Raw genomic sequence first — 12,159 nt, 5'->3', positions numbered from 1 at the left:
GCCCCATATTTGAGGTTTTTGATGCATACTGCTAAGCAGCTCTGTAGTTTGATTATTACCCACATCATATGGCAATACCTATTTCTGTGTGTCCTGGCCGGTGCTGAGAGTTTTCCTGTTTAAAGTTTTCAACATCCCAAAAAAGAAACCCTATACCTACATTCCTCATACATTCCTCATTACCCCTTCTTGTCCTCACAGCTCCAGGCAATCACTAATCTACCTTCTATCTATGGATCTGCCTCTTCTGTACATTTCACATGAATGGAATTGTATAGTATGTGGTGTTTTGTAACTGGCTTCTTTCACTTAGCATAATGCTTTCAAGGTTCATCCATGTTGCAGCTTGTATCAGTGCCTCATTCCGTTTTGAGGCCAAATAATATTTCATTGTGTGAATATATATCACCTTTGACTTATTCATGCATCAGCTGATGGACATTTATTTGAGTTGTTTCTACTTTTTGGCTTTATGAATAATGCTGCAAGAATACTTGTGCACAAATTTGTGTGAATATATGTTTTCATTTCTCTTAGATATACAGTGACCCTTGGTCAGTGCATAGGTTAGGGACCCTGACCTGCTGTGTGGTTGAGAATCTGCATATGACTTTTGACTTTCCAAAAACTTAACTGCTAATAGCCTGCTATTGATGGGAAACCTTACCAATAACATAAGCTGTTGATTAACACATATTTTGTATGTTATATGTATTACATATTTTATTCTTATATTAAAGTAAGCTAGAGAAAAGAAAATATTGAGACAATCATAAGGAAGAGAAAATACATTTATGATACTGTACTGTATCAAAAAAATATCCACATATAAGTGGACCTGTGCAGTTCAAACCCATATTATTCAAGGACAACTCTTTATCTGGGAGTGGAATTGCTGGGTAATGTGGTAATTCTATGTTTAGCATTTCAAAAAATGGTCATACTGTTTTCAAAGTGGCTGTACCATTTTATATTCCCACCAGCGATGTATGAGGGTTCCAATTTTTTTTTTTTAATTTATTCATTCGAGACACAGAGATACAGAGAGAGAGAGAGCAGGAGCAGGGGGAGAAGCAGAGGGAGAGGGAGAAGCAGACTCCCCGCTGAGCAGGGAGCCCGACGTGGGGCTCGATCCCAGGACCCTGGGATCATGACCTGAACCAAAGGCAGACGCCCAACCATCTGAGCCACCCAGGCGCCCCAAGGGTTCCAATTTTTTTTATATCCTTGCCAACACTTGCTATTTGGCTTTGACTTGCTAATGATGTAGTTTTTATTTGATGGCTAATTATGTTGAACATATTTTACTGTGTTTATTGGCCATTTGTATATCTTCTTTGGAGAGATCTCTTCGAATCTTTTGCCCATTTTAAAATTGGGTTGTCCTTTTATTGGTTTTGAGAGTTCTTTATATATTCTGAATACAAGTCCCTTGTCAGATATATGATTTGCAAGTATTTTCTCCTGTGGGTTCTCTTTTCACTTTCTTGATAGCATCCTTTGAAGCACAAAGGTCTTTAATTTTATGAAGTCAACTTAACATATTTTTTCTTTGGTTGCTTGTGCTTTTGATTTTCTGAGAAACCATTCTCTAACCCCAGGTCCTGAAGATTTATACCTATGTTTTCTTCTCCAAGAGTTTTATCTCTTACATTAGGTCTTGGATTCATTTTGAATTAATTTTTACTATATGATGTGATGTAGAACTTCATTCTTTTGCACGTGAATATCTAGTTGTCCCAGTACCAAAATTGTTTTGACATCCTTGTCAAAAATCAGTTGACTCTCGGGGCGCCTGGGTGGCTCAATCGTTAAGCATATGCCTTCGGCTCAGGTCACGATCCCAGGGTCCTGGGATCAAGCCCCGCATCGGGCTCCCTGCTCCGCGGGAAGCCTGCTTCTCCCTCTCCCACTCCCCCTGCTTGTGTTCCCTCTCTCGCTGTGTCTCTCTCTGTCAAATAAATAAATAAAATCTTAAAAAAAAAAAAATCAGTTGACTCTCAATATGAGGATCTTTTTCTGGACTCTCACTTCTGTTCCATTGATCTATCTGTCATTATGCCAGTGCCATACTGTCTTGCTGTAGTAAGTTTTGCAATTGGGAAGTATGAATCTTTCAACTTTGTCTTCTTTTTCAATATTGCTTGGGCTATTCTGGGTCTCTTGCATTTCCATATAAATTTTAGGATCAGTTTATCAATTTCTATACAGAAACCAGCTGAGCTTTTGATTGGAGTTACATGTAGTCTGTAGATCAAGTTAGAGGAGTATTGCAATCTTCGCAATATTGGGTTCTGATTCCTGAACACAGGATGTCTTTCCATTTATTTAGGTCTTCTTTAATCTCTTTCAGTGTACTACTCATGTATTCTTTGTGTGTGTGTGGTTTTCGGTGTACTAATCATATACTGTTTTTGTTAAATTTACTCCTAAGTATTTTATTCTCTTGGCTATTCTTTTTGCTGAATTGTTTTAATTTTATTTTCAGGTGGTTAATTCTTAGTGTATAGAGATACAATTGATTTTATATATATCGATGTTGTATCCTGACACATTGTTGAACTTGTTAATTTAGTTCAAATAGTTTTTTAGCGGATTCCTTAGGATTTTTTAGGTATAGGATCATGTCACCTGATAGAGATGATTTTATGTCTTTCTTTCCAATCTGGATGCCTTTATTTTTTCTTTGACTAATTGCTCCAGCTAGAATCTCTAGTACAGTGTTGAATAGAAGTGGTAAAAACTGATATTCTTGTTTTGCTCCTCATCTTATAGGGAAGCATTCGCTCATTCTCCATTAAGCATGAATGCTAGCTGTGTGTTTTTCACATATATAGGTGTTCTTTAGACTTTTTTTCACTTAACATTTTGTTGTGAGACTCATGGTGTAGCATGGAACTGTAGCTCATTCATTTATATATATAGATATTTAGTATCTTTATTTGTATGAATATTCCAGTTTATTTTCCATTCTACTAACTATAGATTCTTAATGTTACTTCCTAGTACAATGTGCATACATTTCTGTTGGGTATATACTTAGAGGTGAAATTGCTTGTAGTATGTGTATTTCAACTTTAACAGGTAATGCCAAACTGTTTTTCATAGTGGTTGTGCCAATTTACATCTCCATGAGAAGTGAATGAAAGTCTTAGTTGCTCTCTTTCCTGACACTTGGTATTTTAAGTTTTTTACTTTTAGCCATTAATGTGTAGTGATATTTTATTGTGGCTTTAATTCGCATTATCCTGGATTACTGATGAGATTGAGCTCCATTGAGAAAAACTGTTTATTGGCTTTTGGGTGTGGGGTGTGTGTGTGACTTGTTCGTGTCCCTCCTCAGTTTTTAAATGACTTTGTGTTTGTGTATGCATGTGTTCTGTTGATTTGTAAGAGTTTTTTCTTTTTTTAATATCTGTTCCAGATATGAGTTCTTTGAAGGTTATGTGTATTGTAAATACCTTCTCACTTTTTAACCTTTTGTCTTTTGATGAATGGAAGTTTTTTAGTTTTAGTCAAATTTATCAATCATGGTTAGTGCTTTTTATGTTTCCTTTAAGAAATCTTTCCTGTTGGGGGCGCCTGGGTGGCTCAGTTGGTTAAGCGACTGCCTTCAGCTCAGGTCATGATCCTGGAGTCCCTGGATCCAGTCCCGCATTGGGCTCCCTGCTCGGCAGGGAGTCTGCTTCTCCCTCTGGCCCTCCCCCCTCTCATATGCTCTCTCTCATTCTCTCTGTCTCAAATAAATAAATAAAATCTTTAAAAAAAAAAAAAAAGAAATCTTTCCTGTTGGGGAACCTGGGTGGCTCAGTTGGTTAAATGGCAGACTCTTGGTTTCGGCTCAGGTCATGGTCTCAGGGTCCTGGGATCCAGCCCCATGTCGGGCTGTGCCCTCAGGGGGGGAGTCGACTCAAGGATTTTCTCTGTCTCCCTCAGTCCCTCCCCTTGCTCATGCACTCATGTGCCTTCTCTCTAAAATAAATAAATCAATCTTAAAAAAACAAAAACAAAACCTTTCCTGTTATCCTGTGCTGCCTTCTAAAAGCTTTAATGCTTTGCTTTATACTTTAGTTTTACCATCTCTCTGGAATTTCTGTTTCTGTTAGGGTTTTTCTGATTATTCTTGCTTGTTTACACATGCAAATAAACTTTATAATTAATTTGTTCTACTCCAGGAAAAAATCCTGAGAATATTTTTATTAGGATCACATTAAACATATACATTGACCTAGGGAGAATTGATATTATTATGATGTTGAATTTTTTTATCCAATAATATAGCATGTCTTTTCATTTGCTTAAATCTATTTTTGTCTCTCAAGAGTGTTTTTGGAATTTTTTATATTTAGGTTTTTGCACAATTCTTGTAAAAGTGATGCTTAGATATTTTATTTTTGTAATAGTAAATAAGGAATTCATTTCTATTATTCTTGAGTACAATGTTTGTACATATGATTTCTATATTTTTTTGTTGTAACCTGTTACTTTTAATTCTCTTATTGTTTGTAGTAGTTTTTCCATTGTATTTTAGGTTTTTCTAGATATAATTATATCATTAGCTAATGGAGATAATTGTAGCTTTTTTTATTTTTATTTTTATTTTTTAAAGATTTTATTTATTTATTTGACAGAGAGAGACACAGCGAGAGAGGGAACACAAGCAGGGGGAGTGGGAGAGGGAGAAGCAGGCTCCCTGCAGAGCAGGGAGCCTGATGTGGGACTCGATCCCAGGACCCTGGGATCATGACCTGAGCCGAAGGCAGTCGCTTAACCAACTGAGCCACCCAGGCGCCCCTAATTGTAGCTTTTTTGTTTCACTTATGCTCCAACTTGCTTTCTCTTTAAGGTTACATTAGAATTCCTCTATTTTATTTTGATATTGATAGCGTGAATGCTGTTTTTCAAAGTGACTGTACTATTTTGCATTACCAGAAGCAATGTCTGAGGTTTTTGTTGTTCTACGTTGTTGTTAAAACTTGGTGGTATTAATCTTTTTTAACTTGAGTATTTGTAGTGTGTGTGTAGTGATAATCTTACTGTGATTTAATTTTTATTTACCTAATGACCAACGATCTAAGCATCTTTTTTTTTTTTTTTTTTGAGAGAGAGAGAGAGAGAATATGTGCACAAGGGAGGGGAGGGGCAGAGGGAAGAGAGAGAATTTTAAGCAGGCTCAGGCCCAGCATGGACGAAGCCCAACCCTGGGCTCAATTTCACAATTCTGAGATCATGACCTGAGTCAAAATCAAGAGTTGGACGCTTAACTGACTGAGCCACCTAGACGTCCCTAAGCATTTTTTGATGTGCTTTTCTTTCCCTTTCTTCTTTTTTTCTGATGTGCTTCACTGCCATTTGTTTATGTCGTTTGGTTTTTATTTATTCCAGGATACAGGCCCTTTCTCTGATCTATATGTTGTGAATATTTTCTTCTACTCTGGTTTACCTTATCTTGTTCTTAATGTATCTTTTGAAGAGCAAAAGTTTAAGTTTTTATGAATTCAAATTTATCAGTTATCTCTTTTAAAAGAGTTCCTGGCTTTTTGTTCTAATGTAACTCTGTCACAAAAATTTTCTTAGGACTTTAGAAATTTGATAGAGTTACCTCTTACATTTAATTTATTATGAATTAGTTTTTTAGTATGGTATGAGGTAAGGATTGATGTTCTTTTTTTTTTCATATCAGTATCCAGTTGATCTAATACCATCTGTCAGAAAAACCTCTCTTTTCTCATTAAATTGCCTTGATATCTTTGTTGATAATTAATTGACCATTTGTGGCCTGTTTCTGTACTCTCCTTTTTTTTTTTAAGATTTTATTTATTTATTTGACAGAGAGAGACACAGCGAGAGAGGGAACACAAGCAGGGGGGGTGGGAGAGGGAGAAGTAGGCTTCCCGCCGAGCAGGGAGACCAATGCAGGGGCTCGATCCCAGGACCCTGGGATCATGAACTGAGCTGAGGGCAGACGCTTAACGACTGAGACACCCAGGCGCCCCTGTACTCTCCATTCTGTTCCCCTACTCTTTTTGTTAGTAACACTCTTGGTACTATAGCTTTACAGTAAGTCTTGAAATGTGTTGGGCAAGTCCTTCAACTTTCTTTTCAAAATTGTTTTGAGTATTCTAAGTTCTTTGCATTCCAAAATAAATTTAATGATTAGTCAATTTATACAACAAAGTCTGCTGGAGTTTTAACTGGGATTATGTTGAATCTATAGACCAATTTGGGGAGAATTGACATCTTAAGAAATTGCTATTTGTCATTTATACCTAAATAAAGCTGGAGGAAGAAAAAAATTGAGTCTTCCAATTTCAGAACATGCGTGTTGTACCTCTCTATTTATGTCTTCTTTAGTTTCTCTCCAGTAATGTCTTGTAGTTTTTTTTATAGATAACATTTTCCTTTAGATTGAAGAATTTTCTTGAGCATTTCTTCTAAGCTTCCTTATATGACGATGTCCTTCTATTTACTGATTACAGAATTCTGGATCAATTGTTCTTTTATTTCAGCATTGTAAAGATATGTTCTTCCACTGTCTCTGCCGTTCGTGGTTTCTGAAGAGAAATCCTTGTTATTTGGACCATTATCTTGTGTGTAATGTGGTGTTTTTCTTTTGTTGTTTTCAAGATATTTTTCCCCCTTTTCAGCACTTTGATTAAGATGTGTCTTAAATGTTTTTTGGTTTTTCTAGTTCATTTCATTTGGTGTTCACTGAGTTTATTGAAAATGTGAATTATGTCTTTTACCAGATTTGTGAAATGTTGACCATTATTCAAATATCTTTTCTGTCCCTGCTTCTTTCTTCTCTCCTATTCTAGGTCTCCAATTATACAATTTAAATTTTTTTTGTATTGTCCCACAGTTCCTGAGACACTTCATTTTTTTCCAATTTTTTTTTCTGTTTTCATATTGGATAATTTCTGTTGAGCTATTTTCTATGATTACAACTCACTAAAAGCTCAGACAATGGTCAGCATGTTTTAGCAATAAAGTATGTTTTAATTAAAGTTTGTACATTGTTTTTTAGACATAATGCTGTTGCTCACTTAGTTGACTTCATTTGAGTCACTTTACTGCAATATTTGCTTTCCTGTGGTGGTGTGCAACCAAATCTGCGATATCGCCATGGTATGCCTGTATTAGATGTTTTTATGTTGTGTAGAAACTTGTATAGGGGTTTCAAATCTCAATTTATTTGTCCAAGCCTTTGCCACATTGGTTTGAATCTATCCTTGTATGCATAGCTCAAAAGTTAGTCATTGTGAGATTTGTGTGTGTGGTTCAAATTTCAGTTAAATTCTCCAAGTATTTGCTCTGCTGGTTTGTGGGTCTGTTCTGCGCATGCATAGTTCAGGGCTTAGACTAAGGCTTGTACATATTTTCAATTAGCAATAATCGCGCCTCGGATAAACCTCATTGGCTATGATACTGCCACTGCGCAAAGCTTGCTTGTACATATTTATGTACAGAATTCATGACTCCTTTCTCTGGTTCTCTCCTCTCCAGGAGTCTTCCTGTGCTCTCTTTTTATCTTGGTTTTCAGCAATTTGATGTTAATATAACTTATGGTGGTTTTCTTCATTTTCTGCTTGAGATTCATTGAGCTTATAGGTTTTAATATGATTTTAATTTTCATCAAATAGAATTTTGTTCATTAAAAAAATTTGGGGAGTGCCTGGGTGGCTCAGTTCATTAAGCGTCTGCCTTCGGCTCAGGTCATGATCCTAGGGTCCTGGGATTGACCCCTCTGTTGAGCTCCCTGTTCAGCAGGGAGTCTGTTTCCCCCTTTCCCTCTGCCCCTCTCCCGCTTGTGCTTGCTCTCTCTGTCTGAAATAAATAAAATCCTTAAAAAAATAAATTTTTGGGCGCCTGGGTGGCTCAGTTGGTTAAGCGACTGCCTTCGGCTCAGGTCATGATCCTGGAGTCCCAGGATCGAGTCCTGCATCGGGCTCCCTGCTCGGCAGGGAGTCTGCTTCTCCGTCTGCCCCTCCCCCCTCTCATGTGCTCTCTCTCATTCTCTCTCTGAAATAAATAAATAAAATCTTTAAAAAAAAAAAAAATAAATAAATAAATTTTTTTTCTCTGTCCCCTTCCTCTCTCCTCTTCTGGGATTTCAGTTACAATGGGGTTAGAAAACTTAACATGCTCAGTATATTTCTGTTTTAGTCTTCTTTCTGTGTTTAATTTTGTAGAGTTCTATTGTTACATCTTTATGTAATATTAAATAAGCTGCAATATTAAATAAGCTGTTAATCTCATCAAGGATATTTTTCATTTCAGATGTAATATTTAGTGAAAGTTCACTTTGGGTCATTTTTATATCGTTTATTTCTTATTGTGTTCATGTTTTTTTTCTTACCTTGAACATATAGAATATAATTAATTCTACTGCCAGCATCATTGCTGGGTCAGTTTCTATTGATTGATTTTTCTCCTGGTTATGGTTTATGTTTTCTTTCCTTATTTGCATGCCTCATAAATTTTGATTGGATGGTGGGTATTTTGAATTTTATGTTTGAGATGTTAGATTTTGTTGTATTTATAAAAATATTGTTATTCTTTTTCTGTGGCACACTTAAGTTTCATGGAATCCATTTGGTCCTTTTAAGCCTTCTTTACAGGTTTTGTTCGGTCAGATTTAGAGCAGACTTTATTTAACCTGGGGCTAATTTGGCCCCATTACTAAGGCAGTATTTAATATTTTGTGAATTAGGAGGTCTTTCCACTATGGTTCATTGGAACCCCCAGTATTCCCAGCCCTATTCCTTTCCTGTGGTTTCCCTGGCTTTGCAGTAATATTCTCACATGGATATACAGATCTCTAGAGTTCTTTTGGTGTAGTTACCTTTCCCATAGTATTTCCCTCATCAAATTCTAGCCGTTTTGTCCTTCCCAAACTTGGTGAGATTGCTAGGAAGTCTTTGGCTTTTCTCTCCCTGTGCTACAGGCTGGAAATTTCCCAGGGAGAAAGCAGGAAGGATCACAGGGCTCACCTTGTTTGTTTTCCTTTTCTGAAGGATCATTATGCTCTGCTGCCTGTTGTCTAATGATTGAAAATGATCATTTCATATATTTTATTTGGTTTTCTTGTTTTTTAGGGCAGGAAGAGAAATCTGGTACTTTTAATCTATTATGGCAAGGAGCAGAATTCTCATCTCATTCCAGTTTTGAAATTTATTGAAACTAAAGTTGGAATTAAATTAGCATGGTTTTATTTTTGTTATTTTTGCCCCAGTTGCTCAGATAACCACTCAGACTTGTGTATAAATAAAAGAGATACAGGGGCGCCTGGGTGGCTCCGTCGGTTGAGTGTCTGCCTTCGGCTCAGGTCATGATCCCAGAGTCCTGGGATCGAGCCCCGCATCGGGTTCCCTGCTCAGTGGGGAACCTGCTTCTCCCTCTCCCTCTGCTGTTCCCCCTGCTTCTGTGCTCTCTCTCTGTGTCAAATAAATAAATAAAATCTTTAAAAAAAAATACAGAAATTGTTAGGATGACTATTTTACTTTTCACTGCCTCCTTTATTTTCATGTTGTTTCTCTTAGGGTCATAAAGGGCATACATATACAGCAGCATGCAACTTAACCAAAAGCAAAAAAAGCATGCCATATTGAAGTTCACATGGTTGAACTCCTTTCAGTGAGGCAGGTGGTCTAAGCATAATAATAGTCTTCTTATGAATAGACTTCTGTATATGGGGACATAGCAAGGGTGATACCCTTGTGTATGACAGAACTTAAAATTGCTTTTGAAATACTAGTGTATAGTTGTATAGGTCACAAAATATGGTCACAACTGCGGTTAGTTTCAAGGACTAACCATGCTTGATTTGTTACTTTAACATTAAATATGATAACTTCTCCATTAGCATTGTACAGCAAGAAGAGCCAAAGGACGAGCTTTCCAAAGATGAGGTCATTCTGAAGCTGAAAGCAGAAGTGCAGCGTTTGCTGGGAAGCAACGCGGTGAAGCGTCATCTGGTGTCTCAGTTACAAAATGATCTCAGAGACTGTCGTAAGAAAATGGAAGCTCTCCAACAAGCAGAGAAAGATGAAAAAAGCATCACAGTTGAGGTTTGTAGAATTTGTAGAGTCAAAAACCCATTCTTAAAAGGTCTAATAAAGAAAATGCTTACAGTCTTCACATTTAAATCAAACCTTTGTCTTCCAGGGTTTCATTTTACGTTATTTAGAAGTAAAGTATAAAGAAGGGAATGCCACATAAAGTAATATATTTTCTAGTTCCTCTTGGCATCTCGTAAATGAGATGCTAATTAGGTAAAATTCCTTTACCATAAATCCAAGGAAGCAGTCTACATAATACAGTATCTGCATTTCCTCAAAATTGGCTTGTACCAACAGTGTTCTAGTCTTTTTTTTTTTTTTTTAAGATTTTATTATTTGACAGAGAGAGACAGCTAGAGAGGGAACACAAACAGGGGCAGTGGCAGAGGGAGAAGCAGGCTCCCAGCTGAGCAGGGAGCCTGATGCAGGGCTCGATCTCAGGACCCTGAGAACATGACCTGAGCTGAAGGCAAGCACTTAAACTAACTGAGCCACCCAGGTGCCCAACAGTGTTCTAGTCTTAAGTTCTTCTCAACTAGATCCTTCAGCATTTTGTCCATGAGATTTCTCTGGCCCATGTTCCTGTAATAAACGTCATTCTATATAAGGAAATTAATTATGTAGGGGTGGTGTTATGAGTGGGAAAGGCACAGAAACCACTTAAGTCAGAATCACTGACTCCACTTTTATATCCTTCAGTTAGTGTCCTCGCTTTACAGATGAGGAATATGAAGCTGGAGGAAATAGTAATTTAACCAACAGGTATTTTTTTTTAGATAAACAATCAAGTTGACAGTCATCTAATTAGCCCATGGACACCTTCAAACTATGCCTTTGCTTATTTCCCACATTTCTAATGAGCTTTCTACTTAGTCTATAACATTAGAAAGCAGGGTTGGGAGGTATATGGAGTAAGAGCAAATCGTTCTGCTTAAGCTTTTTTTTTTTTTTTTTTGTAAAGCTACTCTGGTGCAAGGTCTTGTGGGATTCAGTGGAAAGAAACAATGGCCATTCCTTGAAGGAATTTAGAATCTAGAACAGCACTATCCAGTTGAAATATAATAGAGCCACATATGTAATTTAAAATGTTCTAGTAATCCCATTAAAGTAATGGTGAAATTAATTTTAATAATATATTTTATGTAACCCAATATATTCAAAATATTCTCAGTATGTAATCAATATAAAATTATTAATGAGATGGTTTGCATTTTTTTTTTTAGATTTTTTTTTTTATTTATGTATTTGAGGGAGAGAATGAGAAAGAGAGAGAGAGCACATGAGAGGGGGGAGGGTCAGAAGGAGAAGCAGACTCCCCGCTGAGCAGGAAGCCCGATGCGGGACTCGATCCTGAGACTCCAGGATCATGACCTGAGCCGAAGGTAGTCGCTTAACCAACTGAGCCACCCAGGCGCCCGAGATGGTTTGCATTTTTTATGTTTGTGACAAGTCCTTGAAATCTAACATGTATTGTCCACTTACAGCACATTTCAATTTGGACAAGACACATTTCTATTTTTTATTTAAATTCGATTTAATTAACATATGCTGTATTATTAGTTTCAGAGGTAGAATTTAGTGAGTCATCAGTTTCATACAAAACCCAGTGCTCATTACTTCAAGTGCCCTCCTTAATGCCCATCACCCAGTTACCCCATTGCCCCCCCCCCACCACCTCTCCAACAACCCTGTTTGTTTCCTATAGTTAAGAGTCTCTCATGACTTGCCTCCCTCTCTGTTCTCATCTTATTTTATCTTTCCTTCCCTTCCCCTCCATTCATCTCTTTTGTTTCTTAAATTCCACATATGAGTGAAATCCTATGGTATTTGTCTTTTTCTGACTTATTTCATTTAGCATAATACCCTTAGCATAGTTCCATCCACATCATTGCAAATGGCAAGATTTCATTCTTTTTGATGGCTAATATTCCATTGTGTGTGTTTGTGTGTGTGTACCACATCTTCTTTATCCATTCATGTGTCAATGGACATTTTTCAAGTGCTCAATAACCATATGTGGTTAATGGCTACCATATTGAACAGTACAGATCTGTAAGGAGATGGACATATATAACTTCGTGTAATAAGGATGATACTA

General features: G+C 36.9%; 1 protein-coding gene and 1 pseudogene across 2 annotated transcripts in view; one reads left to right on the top strand and one right to left on the bottom strand.

The window, feature by feature from the left end:
- Positions 1–12,159, top strand: part of CEP152 (centrosomal protein 152) — an 83,932-nt gene that overhangs the window by 31,174 nt on the left and 40,599 nt on the right. For both annotated transcript variants that reach the window (XM_021693969.1, XM_021693968.1), the window contains exon 12: positions 9,866–10,070. In XM_021693969.1, coding sequence (XP_021549644.1) covers positions 9,866–10,070 — 205 coding nt within the window. The remainder of the gene's footprint in view (positions 1–9,865; positions 10,071–12,159) is intronic.
- Positions 7,286–7,446, bottom strand: LOC123325982 (annotated as a pseudogene).

The sequence above is a fragment of the Neomonachus schauinslandi genome, chromosome 9 (assembly GCF_002201575.2).
Source record: "Neomonachus schauinslandi chromosome 9, ASM220157v2, whole genome shotgun sequence".
NCBI classification, from domain to species: Eukaryota; Metazoa; Chordata; class Mammalia; order Carnivora; family Phocidae; genus Neomonachus; species Neomonachus schauinslandi.
This window is presented reverse-complemented; position numbering and strand designations above follow the sequence as displayed.